The sequence below is a fragment of the Nannospalax galili genome, unplaced genomic scaffold (genome assembly GCF_000622305.1).
Source record: "Nannospalax galili isolate Female #2095 unplaced genomic scaffold, S.galili_v1.0 scaffold448, whole genome shotgun sequence".
Taxonomy (NCBI): Eukaryota; Metazoa; Chordata; class Mammalia; order Rodentia; family Spalacidae; genus Nannospalax; species Nannospalax galili.
In genome coordinates, this window is record NW_008359324.1 from 60,159 (window position 1) to 77,859 (window position 17,701).

The 17,701-nt window shown below is 35.2% G+C and overlaps 1 protein-coding gene across 1 annotated transcript in view; it reads right to left on the minus strand.

Annotated features, from left to right (window-relative positions):
* The window catches only part of Sim1 (SIM bHLH transcription factor 1), an 80,274-nt gene that overhangs the window by 22,296 nt on the left and 40,277 nt on the right, over window positions 1-17,701 (minus strand). The window contains exon 9 of the mRNA XM_008822936.2: window positions 12,200-12,368. Within this exon, the coding sequence (XP_008821158.1) occupies window positions 12,200-12,368 (169 nt within the window). The remainder of the gene's footprint in view (window positions 1-12,199; window positions 12,369-17,701) is intronic.

Genomic DNA, 17,701 nt, shown 5'->3' on the forward strand with positions numbered 1-17,701 from the left:
AAAAAAGGTAAATTAATTGGGGGTTAGTTTTACTGAAACTTCTGTTTCCATTTCTTAGAAATTTTGTTGTCATTCTAAGTACTCTGTACCTTAATTAACCCAGTTTGTTTTTAAAATTTAATGGGTTTTTTTTTTTTTCTTTTTTTTTTTTTTTTTTTTTTTTTTTTTTTTTTTTCTTTTTTTTTTTTTTTTTTTTTTTTTTTGGTCTTTTTGAGACAGGGTCTCCCTGTAGCCCCAGCTGTCCTGGAACTCACCAGGCTGGCCTTGAACTCACCGAGATCCACGTGCCTCTGCTGAGATTAAAGGCATGCACCACCACTCCCGGCTACTAAAATTTAATTTTTAAAACAAGCATTCATGTTTACACATTTAAAAACAAATGAGATGAAGAATACCCTTGTGCTCTTGAAGCCAAATGCCACCCATCAGGCTCCCCTTTGAGATCCAGCTCATAAAAGAATTGTTCCTTACAGAAGAGATTATCTCATCCTGTTAAAACCTGAGCCATCAGTTAAGGCTTGTAAGCATCCAACAAAAACTATTTACACTACAGCCTGCCAGCTGATATGAAAAGCAGAGCCCCACCCCCACCCTTCAAGGTGTTCGCATTAGAAAGGGAATACAAGGCTCAGAAAATAACCTCATTATGGCATGCACTTGAGTAGAAAGAAAAAGAGTTGAAAGACAGGAAACATTATTCTCTCCTTCAATACTTTGAGTTGTTAAGGTAGGATCAGTTAACTATGATTTAGAGACAATATACTCTATGATTTGCATATGCTAATACCCATAACAGTAATTACCCTTAGAAACACTTGCTATCTGTCACACACTTTAAGTTTCCATAGACATGGTTTTACTTCAGTCATAGAAAATATGGCTTGAAAAATAAACATTTGCCTAAAGTGGCATGATTGTGAACTTTTGAAGGTGAGGTACAATTCCAAAACCCTTGATCTTTCTGCTATCCCTTAATTAGACATACATAGATTTTCAAAAGAAAAAAAAAAAGGCAACAAAATCATGCTGTAATGGGACTTTTAACAACTTGTACACCCCATAAGTCATCGCCACACATCTTTGTTGGTGTTCTACAGTCTCTAAATCTCATACAGTTACACCCACACATGCCCTCTTTGTGCTAACAGACCTAGGATGCAATTCTGCTTCAACAGCATGTTCCAGACACGTGCTCTGCATTCATCTGGATGTGGCAGTCATGATTCAGCTCAGGAAAATGCCAGATGTTCAAACAATAGATATTACAGTTATCTATTTTTATTCTGGCAGCTCATTGAGGTTTTAACATTTTTAGCTGTTAAACATAGAGAAAGACTCTCTGATGGTGAAGTCCTGTTTTCCATGAAAAACTTTCACTCTATCAGGCATGAGCAGCTTTCCTCTTGATTTGTGTCTGAACCATGAGAAAAAACATTACAGATGCAGACTGTATTGAACTAAGAACATATGCATGCTTTTAAATCACTTTTATCTTACTTTTTATTAATGTAACCCTGAAACATAAAATATGTTCTTTTTTCATTCACTGTTATGAGAAGAACAGATGGTAAAAGAGTTAGATTAAAGTAATACAGCATGTCCATTACAACAACCTCCACTGCTGGGGATGCTCCCCCCAAACAGGAGTCGTGTTTACTATAAGGAATAACTGTGGCTTGCACATATTGGAAACTGCCAGAGGTTTTCCTAAGGGTAAGCGAAAAATTGTCAGAATCAAATGGTTTTTAAACCAAAAATAACACAAGCTAATCTAGTTAATGTGAGAGGCTGGTTAAACCTACCTGTCTATGATTGTGTGGCTACAGGTAAACAATAAAGTTCATTTCTAACTTTAAAAAATTTAAGACTTAGAAAACATGACTAACTGAAATTTCAAGATAATACCAAGTGGAAATTATTGTCTACATTCCTGCTCTCCTACTAGAAATTTCCTGCTGCCATTTCTTTAATTCATTGTCTTCTTAATAAACAGCACAAATAATTCTGCATACAATATACACTAAAAATAGCTGCATGTAATGTGATTTCCATGTTTCATAAATGCTTAGCACTGGAAAAGAACCCTCCTGAGAAATTCATCTTAATTTCAGATAGTTCCAAAGGAATTTTAAAAGAAATTTTTACAAGAAAAAAATAGAGAACAATCTCCTCCTCCTCCTCCTCCTCTTCCTCCTCTTCCTCCTCTTCCTCTTCCCTCTTTCCCTTTCTGGTGTATGGTATTATATATGGAATCCATGGCCTTGTTCATGTAAGGCAAGTGTTCTACCACTGAGATACATCGCCAGCCCAAGAAAATATTTCTTTAAAAAAGATATGTCTTGAATCACATCCAGAATTGAGGGTGATTTCACAAAAGAAACAGTAGCAAATGTATCCATTAATTATAAATGATTATAAATAAAATACTAAATTCAATTACTTAGAAACTAAATATTTTGGTCATTTCTTCATTTTGGAAAACAGTATAACGTTTAGCTTCCAAAATCAATATTTAAGAATGGGTTCACAAAATATTCACTCAATATTTTAATTATTTGATTCATTTATGTTATAATCTATTATTTATTGTGACTTTTTTATTCCAGTCAACATTTTAGTTATTTTTAGCTCAAAAAATATTCTGGCAAGAAATCTTTTATACCTGTCAATTCTCTGATATAGCTCATGAAGGAGAAACAGGAAGCTTTTTGTAATATGCCTCAAATATGCTTTGGAATGTTATGTCATCACTTAATCCACCCCCTACAGATACAAAAATGTTCTTGGAATTTGATTCACTCATTTTTCTCACACAAAAGTAACCATCATAGACATCTCATTAGCTATTCAAGTGATGTGCAGCTGGAAGGGAATCAGCTACCCTGACCAGGGGCTGTGTTTCCTCCAGGGTCATTCTATAAGGGATCACCCATGGGGTTCTATGTGGAGAATGTTGTTCTCAAACACGAAATTCACAATCCATCTCTTTTATAAATTCAAAAATAAATTCCTAAGGACTTGTATGCATTTTCATTGCACTGAGGATTTTAAACAGAGAATAAGCATTTAATTAAAGCTTTTAAATCATAGAAATTCCCATTGTAAATGATCAATAATATACAATTTGCTCAGGTAATGTAAAAGTAGGTCTAGCCAATGAGTAAATCCTGGGTTTCCAAGAGCACTAGAATGAATTTTAATGGCAATTGCTTTCTATGATGGGTATTGGCCATAAGCCAGAAGCACTCATACCCCTTCACTGATAAACTGACTCTCGGAATTAGCACATGTATGTGGCAGGTAAGTTGGGTTTGAATTAGGTGTACACCAGTGATGCCACATGCTTCAGCCCTTACTGCAGCTTTATTTGGTCTTCTCTGTTTTGTTCTGGGTCTAGACAAAAGCAGCACTGCCTAAAATGCTCTTGACTGTTTCCTAGATTTAGGCTGATGGGTTGGCAAGTGTACTAATAGCCTCTGTATGCTGCAAGAGGGTCTATCATATTTGTGACTTTGTGAGAGGAAAATGAAACTTAAAGGCCCTGCACTGGGTTCATCCATTCCACATTGGTGGCTATAAATGGTAGGATAGGTCTGTTTTCTTCTCTAACTACAGAAAAATAAAGAAAACTGGAACAGCATAGATGATACAGCAAACAACATACATCAGAATCTTTCCTCCACTTTTATTGAGCTATAACTAACTGACAAAACATATATTTAAGGTATGCAACATGATAAGTATACATTGTAAAGTTATTACTACCAACAAGTTTGTTAACACATCTATCATCACCCTTGGTTAACTATTTGCATCTGTATGAAAACTTAAGATTACTGTCAGCAAATTTCGGTATATACTGTAAGTTGTTAACTACAATCGCCATGTTTAAGGTTAGGCCCCCATTTTTATAAATTAAAAGTTATATCCTTTGATCAACATCTCACTCTTTCCTACCTCGCAACTCCGGAAAACTGACTATCAGTTTGACTAGTTTAAATTCCACACAAAAGTGAAATCATATAGTATTTACTATTATCTGGTACATTTCACAAATGGTAAGATTTAGCTCTTTTGATATTAAATGACATTCCATCACAAATAATAGTTTAATTAGCCATTCATTCATCAGTGGACACTTAGGTCATTTCCATGCCATCACTATTGTGAATGATGCTTTGGTACAGCATCCCTATGGGATACAGATTTTTTTTCTATAGGTAGCTAAAAAGAAATGATATTGCTAAAACATGTGGTAGCTCCATTTTTAATTTTTTAAAAACTCCAATAATCTCTTCTGGAATGTCTGCACTAATTTACAATCTACTGGAAGCACAGAGTGCCATTGCTTTTATGTCTTTGACTTTGCTATCTCTTCTCTTTTTTATAATAACCATCATAACAGATGTGATTAGTGATGTTGGCCACCTTTCTGTATAACTGTTGGTCATTTACATGCCTTCTCTGGAATTAAAAAATGTCATGGCTGGAGAGATGGCTCAACAGTTGAGAACACTGGCTGTTCTTGCAGAAGACCCAGGTTCTAATCCAAGCAGCCACATGGGGAGAACAGCGGTCTGAAACTCCAGTTCCAGGGAATCCAACATCCTCTTCTGTCCTCCAGTGCACTTACACACATGCAGGCATAACACTCATACACATAAAATAAAAATAAATAAATCAAAAAACTTTAAATGCCCATTCAGACCCTTTGTCCGTCTTCACGGGACTGTTTTCCATTACATTGTATGAATTCCTTATATATTGTATAAATCGACATCAGCTATCCAGTTTGAAAATTTCCTACCATTCAAAAAGTTAAGCTGTAATGAAATGCTTCTAAAAAAAAAAAACTTGAAAATAAAATTTGAAAATTAAAAAAAAAGTTATTTTTTTCATTCTATTTATGTTTCCTTTAATTACAGAGACATTTTAGATCACTGCAGCTCTACTTGTTTATTTTTGCTTTTCTCTCTTATGCTTTTGGTATCATATCAAAATAGAAATTACCAAGAGCAATATCAAGGAGTTAAGGAATTTTCCTTATTTTTTTCAGTCTCTGGACTTTTTTTTTTTTTTTTCTTTTTAGCATTTGGTGGAGTCGAGGTCATTGTTTTGAATTGGATATCCAATTTTCCCCAACATTTACTGAAGACACTATCCTTTCTGCATTAAGTACTCTTGGCATGCTAGTCAAATATTGACTTTGAGCTGAGTGTGATGGCACATGCTTTTAATCCCAGCACTTAGGAGGCAGGGGGCAGATGGATCTCTGTGAGACAGACCAGCCTAGTCTACATAGTGAGTTCCAGGCCAGTCGGGGCTACAGGGAGACCTTGTCAAAAACAAACTAGCAAACAAATACTAATTGAGTATGTGGGCATGGATTTATTTCTAGGCCCTTTGTTCTGTTCCACTATTTTATGCTAATGTATTGTTTCCATTACTATAGCTTTGTAATATAGTTTGAAATCAGGAAGTATGATGTCTCTAGCTCTGTTATTTTTTCTCAAGATTGCTCTGGCCATTCCTGGTCTTTTGTGGCTCTACAAATTTTTTTCTATTTTTGTCTTATCTTGATACTGATCTTTATACTTTTTATTTGTGTATATTAATTGTATGAAAATAATACATTTCATTATGAGATTTTCATACATGCATATAATGTACTTTGATTATATTCAAAGAAAAGCTTTCAGCTTTTCACCATTAAGCATGATGTTAGTTGTGAGCTCACTATTTGTGGGGTTTATTATACTAAAGTACATTCCTTCTATAAGCAATCCTTTGAGTTTTTATGAAAGGATGATAAATTTTGTCAAATTGTTTTTCTGCATTTATTTTTATAAACATACAAATTTTAAACTTCATTTTATCAGTGTAGTATATTATGTTTGCTGATTTGTGTGTTAAGTTGTCCTTGCATGGCTAAATCTCATTCATTCATGGTGTGTTGTCCTTTTAATGTGATATTCAACATAGTTTGCTAATAGAGGTAAAATTTTTTACACCTATGTTCATCAATGATATTACAGTTTTCTTTTCTTCAGGCATTTCTGTCTGGCTATAGCATCAAGGTGCTAGCCTTGTCAAATTAGTTTGTAATCTCATCATTTTGGACAAGTTTGGAAAAAGATTCACATTAGTTCTTACTTAAATGTTTAGTAGAATTTACTGATGAAGCCATGTGATCATGAGCTTGTCTTTTTTAAGATTTATTTTTATTTATATATTTTTATGTTGTTTATGTGAATGCACGTCACATATGTGGGAGTTCCCCCAGAGGCCAAAAGAGGGCATCAAATCCATTGGAGCTGGCTCTAAAAGCAGCTGTAAGCCACCAGATGTGGGTGTTTAGAACCAAACTCACACCACCATAACTCAGGGCTGAGCTTTAAAAGGGGACTATTATCTATAAAGAAAAGAGTAGTGTACAGTACACATAAAAAAACAGCTGGGTATAGTAGCCTACGCCTGCAATCCCAGCACTTGGGAGTTGGAAGCAGGAAGACAAAGAGTTCAAGGTGAAACTTGGGTCCTTTGGAAGAGAAAGAAATGCTTTTAACCCCTGAATCATCTCTCCAGCCCCTTCAGAGGTTGCTCTGTTTTGTTGTTGTTTGGCTGGCTGGTTGGTTGGTTGGTTGGTTGGTTGGTTGGTTGGTTAGTTGGTTGGTTAGTTGGTTGGTTGGTTGGTTGGTTGGTTTGGTTAGGTTTGCTTTGCTTTGCTTTGCTTTACTTGAGACAGTGACTCCCTGTAGCCCCAACTGGCCTTGAATCCACTATGTAGACCAGGTTGGCCTCAATCTCAGAGTGATCCACCTGCCTCTGCCTCTGAGTGCTGGAATTAAAGGCATGTGCCACCATGCCCAGGTTTCTTTAGAGTTTTTAAAATGCTGATTCAATCTCCTTATTCGTTTTCTGTGTCTTAATGAATCAAACTTGGTTTTATCTCCTAGCTGTGCTCCCACTTCTTATAAGTTAGCCAATTTGTTCATGTATGATTATTTACATAATCTCTCAAGAGTTCTTATATTCCTATGGCATAAACTGGATTGTCTCATTTCATTTATAATTTATTTGTGTCCTTCTCTCCTTGTTTGGTCCAGGGAAAGATTTGAAAGTTTGGTTGATATTAACTATGATTTTCTCTTTTATTTACTTGTAATCTTATTTCTTTCCTTCTGCAAATGTTATGCTCAGTTTGTTCTTCATGTTTAGGCATAAAACTAGCTTGAAATCATTCTTTTTGATTTGTGGTTTTTTGGGGGGGGGTTGCTTTCTTTGTGTAGGGAGAGGTACTGAGTCTTAAACCCAGTGGCAAGCACCCTGCCCCTGAACTATATTCCAAATGCTTATTCCTTTTTATTAAAATCTTTATATATATAAAACCCTTCTTGTTAGTATTATTTTTGCTATATCTGGTATGTTGTTTGCTATGCTTTGTCTCCATTTTTATTTGTTCCAAGATTTTTCAGTCTTTTCAGTTTTACTCATTAGTTGCACAGGAGTGTGTTGTCTAATTTCTATAAACTTGTGAATATCTCAGTTTTCCTCCTCTTACTGAGTTTTAATTTCATACCATTGTGGTCAGAAAAGATACTTTATATGTTTCCAACCTTTTTGAATTTATTAAGGGAAGAGTAGGCAAAGGTCAATACCCCTATATACCACTGTCTTCTCCTCCCCCATCCAGTTGCCAAGGCAGAAGCTGTGGACCTGAGAATCTATGACCAGTCATGTATCTCTAGAGGGCTAGTTTTGTCTCCTCAACTAGACCATGGACATAGTCACCTTTAGCACTTTATTGCCTATCATCAGTATTTAAGTAAATGAAGAACTTGGGAGAAAAACAAAGCACAAACTCAAAGACAGAGGTCTCGCCTAACTGAACAAAATATTTTCTAAAATAATACTAAGAAGAACATACATGGAGATAATCTAGAAAAGCCAAAAGTGTCTGTTTTAGCAATCTCCTGATGTTTCTACAGGAGGCAGAGATAAACCTTTAATTGCTACATGGCAACATTCTATTACTATAAATAAGCCTGTGTAGTATAAGACTTCCTAGGAAGATGACTTCATTTAACATATAAATACATTAGTATTTTGTCAAAAATAGTCAAGAAATACATGTTTTCATGTTATATATAAGACACCAAATGAGGGATATCCATACTAGTAATGATAAAAGTACTATGTGTGGGCTGGAGAGATGGCTCAGTGGTTAAGAACACTGGTTGTTCTTGCAGAAGACCCGGGTTCGTATCCCAGCACCCACATGGCAGCTAACAACTATCTGTAACTCCAGCTCCATGGGATCTGATAGCCTCTTCTGTCCTCCGCAGGCATTGCACGACATGGGTGCACTTACTTACATGCAAGCAATACACTCATACACATAAAATAAAAATAATAAATAAAATGTTAAAATATTTTTTAAAGTACTATGCGTAATGGAGCTACTTTCTTGCAAAATTATCAATACTTTTATTCTTGGAAATTTAAAATGATGGGTTCTCAGTGTAATAGAGAAAAGACAGAAAGAACCTTTAAGGCAAAAAGAACTCAGATGTAGAATAAAGCTCACAAGTGTTACAGTGTGTCTGTAGCCAGTGATTAAATACTTTCAGATTTCAGAAGCATCCATTGTATAATACATGCACCTTTATTAGAGATGACACCATGTACTGGTTACTACTGATTAGGGAAAAGGTAAGAGGAGAGCAACATGATGCATCTGAGTTTACTTGGATTGTACACACTGACTCTATTAAACACAACTATAAACATGCCAATGTAAGAAGTTTAAAGAAACTTTGAAGTCAGGCGGCAATGTATTCATGATTAACATGACAAGTCATAGCAAGATAACTTTCAACTGGTATTAGAGTAGTCAGGATTAGATGCAATAAAATAGATGGAAACATATCAATCTATCATATATAAGGTCTGAAAAATAAATCCCATAAATCAGAAGTTCCAACTCAAAAGAACTACAAAAAATATATTGCTGTTTTCATTAATATAAAACCAACAATAAAATGCAACTGAAAGATGGTAGAACAGCTGCTACACAGCAGCACAGTAGCTATATGAAAAAAATCTTTGGAAATTAACTATAATATTTCTTATAACAGCTTTTTTTTCAAAACAACTCTATTTTGATCTTTCCCATCCCAAGTAATACATGGAGCTTCAAAGGTGATTGAATCATTCATTAAACAGTCATAATATAATCAAGTCTAAAATTATTTCCAAGGATGTCTAATATGAAGGAAGAGCCTGAAGGTCCATCTACTACTCCATCCAAACTAGGTGACGGTGCTGAATTATAATTTGTACATGTCTTGAATGCTCATATAAGAATGTCTAAATCATTCAAAAGAGCACAATTGCTATTTGCCATTCATCAGACATCTGTTAGAAATTTCTAGATGTACCTAATATTTGTCAGTAAAGGATACATAATAAATACTATAGAATCATTAAATCACCATTTACCTAAGTAGTAAGAGGCACAAGCTATTATTTTATAAGCTCCATTTTTCTCTGGATACTGCCCTCTGAAAAATAAAATGAGAATTTTTGCATGGAAATAAGAATAAAGAAAAGACTACATTGAAAAATGGGCAGAGTATCTAAAACTAAATACAACTCAAACCATCACTCGGTCATCATTATTCATCCATTAATACATATGGAGGAATTCAATATAAATTTGTCTTGAAAAACTGAAAGCATGTTAAAGTATAATTTCAAAACAAATCTATAATGATCGGAATCTATAATAAGAAGCCAAGGATAAAAAAAAAAGACCATTGTTTCTTTACATTGCCTTTTACTTCAGTAAAGAACTTAATTTAGGTCTTCATAGGCTCACACCATAGCTGTTAAAATTAGTCTGAATAGTTGATGGTATCAGTCTTCTCACATCCTACCTCCAAGTGACACTCGTATATTTGACACCAATCTGTTTCCAAGTGCATCACTCACTCATTCAGAGACCAACCCTCCCACTCCGCTTCCAGGCCCAATCACACTATCGGTGTGTTCTTGCATTTCCTCAAAAGCTTAGTCTTCCTGAATTCCAGCTCCCCTTTTCTTACTTCCATATGCCTGAATCCTGGCCCCAAAGTTAGATCAACCCCACCTCCCATAAACAGGCCAGAATCCGTGTCATTGACAGCATTCACAAAACTCTTTATATCATCATCTCTTATAACACATCTTACTCTATTGTATAACTTATTGAAAAATCTAAATATATTTCTTTCACCATTTAACTTCTCCAGTCCATGCCCCCAGATCTCACAGTAGCATCCTTCTAAAACAAATCCTCAGCTATTATTTGCTGACTCAAAGTGTGCTGTATGAAAACTAAAGATTAGTTTTTTCTTAAGGAAATTTGGACCAAATAATATTTTTTAAAGCTCTTTTTTTTTTCTTTAAAATGTCTTGACATTTAAATCTGAGATGGACAGATTTCTAAGCTGTTTTCTTCAGCAGAAACAATGAGCTTTCCCCCGGTTGCAACACTTTTTCTATGTGCCCCTGGAGGATACTCTCACACCAGGACAATTAATTGAGAATGCCTATTCACCTGTCAGCTTGTGCCAGTGGATCCTCAAAAGTACAAAAAGCATGTTCCATTTCTGACGTGTATATATTAGTAGCCCATACTGTGGGAACTTGGACAATGATTGACCTACCTCCATGCTTGTCTAAAATAAACACAATTAAAGAATAACCTTTATTTGGCATCTGAATGTTAGGTAAACTTAAACTTATGATTGTTATGCTTCAAAGGAGGCAAATAGCTAAAATTCTAAGGACTACATTTATACAAGTGTAACTCAAAAATGAATAAACACGAGAAATCCCATGTAAACAAAATATGTGTGATTTTTATCTATCACAGAACAAAGTGATAGATAAAAATATCTATATATAGATAAAGAAAAAAGTAGAATTTTAAGTAAAGAATAAAGATTTTCTACTTTTTATTCCTCTATAGTTTTTTAACTACACAACATGTTTAACTTTAAATCTAACTCCTCACCAGCCAAACACAAGAAGCCATCTATTAGGAATTTTTTTAAAAATTGCGCGGGGGGGGGGGTCCTTTTGATGTCTTTTTGAGACAGGGTCTCCTGTGGCCCCAGCTGGCCTAGAACTCACTATGTAGATCAGGCTAGCCTTGAACTCTCAGAGATCCACCTGCCTTTGCCTCTAGAGTGCTGGGAAAGGTGTGTGCCATCACACCCAGCTTAGGAATTAAAATATTTTTAAGAGCTTCTACTGTTAGTGAACTGATAGAAAATTTAGATATTAAGAGGTAAGCATGAAGAAAAATAAACTATATAATAATGTTTTAGAGGTTCAACAAGGTGTGTGTGTATGCATATGTGTGTGTTAATTTCTAATTAACAAAGAGCAAACTCCTTAATATAATATTTCCTAATTTAAATTCTTCTTTCATCTTTGTGTCCAACAGTCACATATATTTTAGGAAAGGGGCACCCAAAGGTCCAAATTATCCTTCCTTGAAAGTAGTAAAAAGGAACAATAAAACTCATTTTCCAAAGTACAAATTAATATGAAGATCTCCTTGTTGAGTATTTGTACCCTGTAGTGTTTCTAGAATAACTCCTTCGAGTCTCATAATCTCACTATATTACAGAGATAAGAGACTTGTTTTCTACGCTTACTGTCATCTGAAAGGTTGTATCTGTCCATTTCCCCTGCAGTCAACTTGTGTCCAAATCTCTTACTGAACATCAATCTTCATTCTTTGCTTCCACCTCTTAATTTTCTCCTTTTAAAGTTCCTGTCCTAATTTAATTTTTCTATACCAAGCTCTTATGTGATTGTGCTTGCTACATCCTCTTGCTTAATCACTGTTGGGAAGCAGGGGGAGGGACAAGTAGAATCAATGCCCTGGAAATAACAAAGAAATTTTGATTATGAAAACTAGACTCTCATAAGCTTTATATAAACACAGCAAACAACAAAATCATTTCATAATTTTCATTGACATTTTTAAAGGAAGAAGAGGATAAAAACATAGCTTCAGAAAAGCTTCCAGATTTATAGTTTTTAATCTATTAAAACAGATGGTTAATTTGTTTTTATAATTCTTCAACTTCAAGATCAAACTAAGTCACAAGAAAAGAAAGTTGCAAAACATCCATGTACTTACCTGTGGGTATGGGGAAGTCCTGGATTTTGACTTTGAGCTAGAGAGCCTAGTCTTCACGCCCTTCCTATTGTCAGTGATGGTGGGTGTGGAGCTGCTGGCATAGGAGAAAGTGGGTTTGGAAGCTGAGATCTGATCCAGGGAAAGCTGCAGCCCTTTGTATTCCGTGTCTCTGAAGAAGAGAGGACAAAGCCCTTAGTCAGTCAATGTAAGAAACAGATTCTTGCATTCTCTTATCAGAAGAGACAGTGTTCCATATATGAAAAGAAAGCAAGCAAATTAGCTGTACAGCTGGTTTCCACAAATACCTAGATTATTCTAGAAAAGCCTCACATTTAACAAATGGGTATGAATGTGACTGCCATAAATATCACAGTCAAATTATTTTATATCCTTGTGAAACAGTCTTGATTTTAAAAGTGTTTCTATTGGCTCTCTAGAGGTGATTACCAGTTGGACTTGGGGCTTGGTGGCCTCAACTTCTAGTGCAGAGCAGAGCGCTCATGCAGGCCTTGTACAAGTCCACTTGCTGCTTTTACTCCTCTAATGTTTTCTTCTAATTCTTCAGTGGGTTGGCATTTTCAAATTTTTGGAATAATTTTAAGACTTTAATTGAGTATATAAGACTTAAAGAAATAACAGATCAGGCATATTCCATGAGTCAGCAAATATTTATTTATCCTGTGTTCATTTTCTCTTTCAGTTCTAGGAGAATAACAGTATCAAGTAAATAGGAAAGTAGAATCCATTTCTTCAAAATTACTATGAGATGTTTTTAAGTGTTCTTACTACGGAAAAGAACATTCTAAAGTGAGCTTTTACATATGCTAAATACACTTGATTTAGCCATTACACAATGTATAGATATATCTCAGCACCCAGCAATTTTACTTATCAGCTAAAAAAAGAAAAAATGTATAATTCAGGCCAGCAGTCATTCAAGTGAATAAGAACAGAAAGCAGCCAAAATAGTTCCAGTATTACCACTGACTACAAACTACAGTGCACTGACACGTACCAGCAAACCACAATCGCTTGATGCCAAATACAGTCAGGGCCCTCATCTGCAAGTTCGACATTTATGGATCCAAACAACATAGGATTGAAATATTTTTGTTGCATCTGTACTGAACATATACAGATTTTTCTTTATGCAATATAGTATAGCAACCGCTTATATAGCACTTACATTGTTTTAGGAACTCTAATTACCTAAATATAACTAAAGCATACTGGAAGATATGTATAGGTTATATGCAAATATAATGTCATCTTGAGGGACTTCATAGATTTTGGTATCCATGGATAAACTGTAAAACCAATTCTTTGTAGATAGTGACACATAACTTCATTCAGTTCAATCAAGGAAAGCAAATAAATAAATAATAAATATAAATAAATAAATAAATAAATAAATAAATTCTTCTATAAGAAAACTAAGATTTAGAAAGCCCACATACACCTTGTCTTCCAGGCTCAGGAAATCTGATTACATCATTGTCTGCCATGTTGCTCTAATCACTTCCTTCTGAAGAAAATTCAGACCATTGTTATTCCTAAGTCAGAAATGCAATGTCTTCCACAATGAAAGTCCCAATCTGTTTTTCTTCTAGTAATATCAAACTTTTCCTTGATCAGCCCCCTCACCTTATCTAAGCAGTACTCCCCAAATTAAGCTTATGCTTTCTGGGATTTCTCTCACCCCCAGCATACACTTATAAAACCTATCTTATAAAGGGCCATTTTAAATCCCATTTGTTTCTATAAAGCCCTTCCTGCCTGCTAAGATCATACAGTCAAACAATTTACATTTACTGAGTATCTCTGCTCTGTGAGGCTATGTTCTCTAGGTCTAAGTCTCTAATTCTCAGGAAGAAAGTACCAGGGCTGACCCTGAGAGAAGTATAGAGGAGACCAGAATTTTTTTTTTGCCTACTTTAATGTTATTTTTCAAATGATTATGTCTTCCCCAGTAGATTCCAAAGTTCTAGAGGGCACAAGTAAGAGATATTTATTATATTTTGAAGGCAAATGCAGTGTATCACACGAGTGGAAAAGGGAGACAACAAGGACACAACTTTAAAAGACTTTTTCCCAATGAATATTCATAACTTAGAGCCTTTATCAATGGAAACAAAGACTGTGATTAGCTGTGAGTTCTGTGACTTGCCTTTTCTTAGAAAATGGTAAGCTAAGCAAACTGGACTCTAACAAGAGGTGAAGCCACAACTTGACCATCTCCATCAAATACACTTCTATCCACTGGAAAGCATAAGATTCATTCAGCCCCTGCCTTCCCAGGCATACATGAATAGAACAATCTATTCATCCCTGTAAATGTGGCCAAAACTTTGTAAATTCATTCCTAATGCAATACCTCAGTACAGGAATTTCGTATTTATAAGCAGGAAATAAATAATACTCATTTTCCTTTTCTATACTTGCAAATGCCAGAAGGTAAGTATCTCAACTATCAACCATTGCAAGGCCTTTCTGAGGATGGGAACTCTCTCAAATTCATTCTAGGATGCCTGAATTACCCTTTCACTAAAATCAGACAAGGACACAACAAAGAAAGAATATTACATATCACGATCTTTTATGAACATAGATGTAAAAATTCTCAACAAAACAATAACAGCCCCAATCCAACTGTACACCAAAAAGATCAAATATGTGGCAGGTAAGATGATTCAAGGGGTTAAGATACTTGCTGCACATAAGCCTCATTACGTAGTTCAATCCCTGAGTCCACGTAAAGGTGGAAGGAGGGAACTGGCTACACAAAGTTGTCCCCTGGCCTCCACACATTCTCTGTCTCTCTGTCTCTGTCTCTGTCTCTGTCTTTCTCTCTCTCTCTCAATAATAAATAAAATAAGAAAATAAAAGATCAAACACCATGATCAAGTGCAATGTATTCCAAGGGATAGTTATAGTTCACCATATGCAATCAATAAATTTATACCTCATATCAACAGAAAGGAAAGAATTATCTGATACCCTGAATAGATGTAGAAAAGAACTTGAAGAAAGTTGGGGTTGGAGAGATGGCTCAGCAGTTAAGAATACAGACTGTTCTTGCAGAAGACCCGGGTTCAAATCCCAGCACCCACATGGCAGCTAACAACTGTCCATAACTCCAGTTCTAGAGGATCTGACAGCCTCTTCTGTTCTCTGCAGGCATTGCATGACATGGGTGCACTTACCTACATGCAGGCATAACACTCATACACATAAAATAAAAATAAAATATCATTTTAAAAAAGAACTTGAAAAAGGTAAACACTACTTCATAATAAAAACTACTTCATAATAAAAACTTTCATCTGATTAGGTTTAGAAGGAATACTCCTCATCTTAATAAAGATTATAAATAACAAACACAGTCAAATCATACTTCTGAGATGAAAGCTGAAGGCATTTCCTCTAAGAACTAGAAAAAGACAAGGATAACCACCTCTATTACTCTTCTTTAACAATTCTGAAAGTATCAGCCAAAGTCATAAAGCAAGAGAAAGAGAGAGGGTGGGGAAAGGGAAGGAGGGAAGAGAGGGAGGGAAGGAAGGAGGGAGGGAGACTTGAATCTTTGGGGTTGTGGTCTACCTCAATTGGATTACTGGGAGTGACCTTGAAAGTGATCTCTAGCTTCTGATTCTGGCCTGCATTCTCTATTTCCTGATTCACCACTGTGCAAAGAGCTACTACTTAGAGACACTCCAGTCACCATGCCTTGTCCGTGTACAATGGTGGACATTAGTGATCCCTACAATGATCCCCTTAAACCATGTGCCAAATTCATTGTTTTCCCTTAAGTAGCTTCCATGACGTATTTGGTCCAAAGACAAGAAAGGCAGATAATCAACATATAAAAATCCAATTTGGCATGATGATTTATGCCTGTAATCCCAGTACTTTGGAGGCTGAAGCTGGAAATCTTCCATAAATTCAAGACCACTGGGCTACAGTGTAAGGCATTGCCTCAAAACAAACAAACAAAAATTAGTAACATTTATACCCAAGTAGTTACCTTGCTAAAAAAAAGAAATCAAGGAAAGCAATCCCATTTATAAGAGATATTTTAAGCATATGTTAAGTATTTTATTAAAATGAACTTAACCAAGAAAGTAAAAGTCCTTTACACTAAAATTACAAAGAATGAATGCAATAAATTGAAAAAGACACAAAAATTGAAGCCCAATGCTCATGAGTTGAAAGAATTAATATTATTACAATGTCCACACTACACAAAGTAGTACAGATTTGGTACAGTGTACAACAAAATACCATTGGTGGGCTTGGAGTGTAAATGGGGGTAGATTAGGTGCCTAGCATAGGTGAGACACTGGATTCAATACCTAACACCTAAAAGAAAAAATATAAATGGCATTCTTCACACAAATACAAATTAATAATAATAATTCTAAAGTTCATATGCACGCACAAAAGTCCCCAAAGAAAGAAAGTAGTCTTGGGCACAAAGAACAAAGCTGGAAACAGTACAATGCCTCATCTCAAGATATACTGCAGGCCTACAGCAGCCAAAACAGAATGGTACTGGCTGCCATAAGAACTTAGGCATAGACCAATGTAAAATAATAGCCAGACCACAGAAATCCATAGGACTATAACCCACAACTCTTCAATAAATGATGATGGGAACACTAGGTATCTATGTGTGGGAGACTGAGAATTCCTAATCTCACCAGATTAAAAAAAAACAAACAAACAAAAACAAAACTCAAGTTGTATCAAAAACTTAAATGGAAGGCCTGAAACTGTAACAACTGGATGAAAATATAGAAGGAACACTTCAACATGAGGTTATTGCCGTTGTTGTTTTGCTTTGTTTTGTTTTTGTTTTCTAAGGTCTCCAAAACAGGCAGCAAAAGCAAAAGCTGACAAATGGGATTATAGCAAACTAAAAAGTTTCTATACAACAAAGAAAACCATCTAAAGTTGAAAAGACAGCCTGCCAAAAATGGAAAGAAATATCTGCAAATTATTCAGGTGACAAGGTATCTGTACCTAGAATACATGAGAAACTCAAAAAAGTTAATAAAAGCCAACTGTAACCATTTTTAAATGGGGAAATGGTCTGAATAGACATTTCTGAAAAGAAAAAATACAAATGGGCAAAATGCACCCAGAAAAAAAAATAGTATCAACAGCTACCTGAGAAATGCACATTAAAATCACAATAAAATATCATCTCACTCCCATCAGAATGATTTTTAAAAGCAGCAAATGCTACTGAGGGTGCAGAGAAATGGGAACCCTTAAACACTGATGATGCAGATGCACTATAATTGTCCTCAAAAACTAAAAAAGATCCTACATTGTAATATCGTTTTCACACTTCTGAGTTCAAAAGAAATTAAATCAATATATCAAAAAGATACCTGCATTCTTATACTTATTTCTTCACTATTCACAATAGTCAATATATGGAATTAATTGAGGTGTTCATACAGATAAATAGATAAAGAAAAATGTCACACACACACA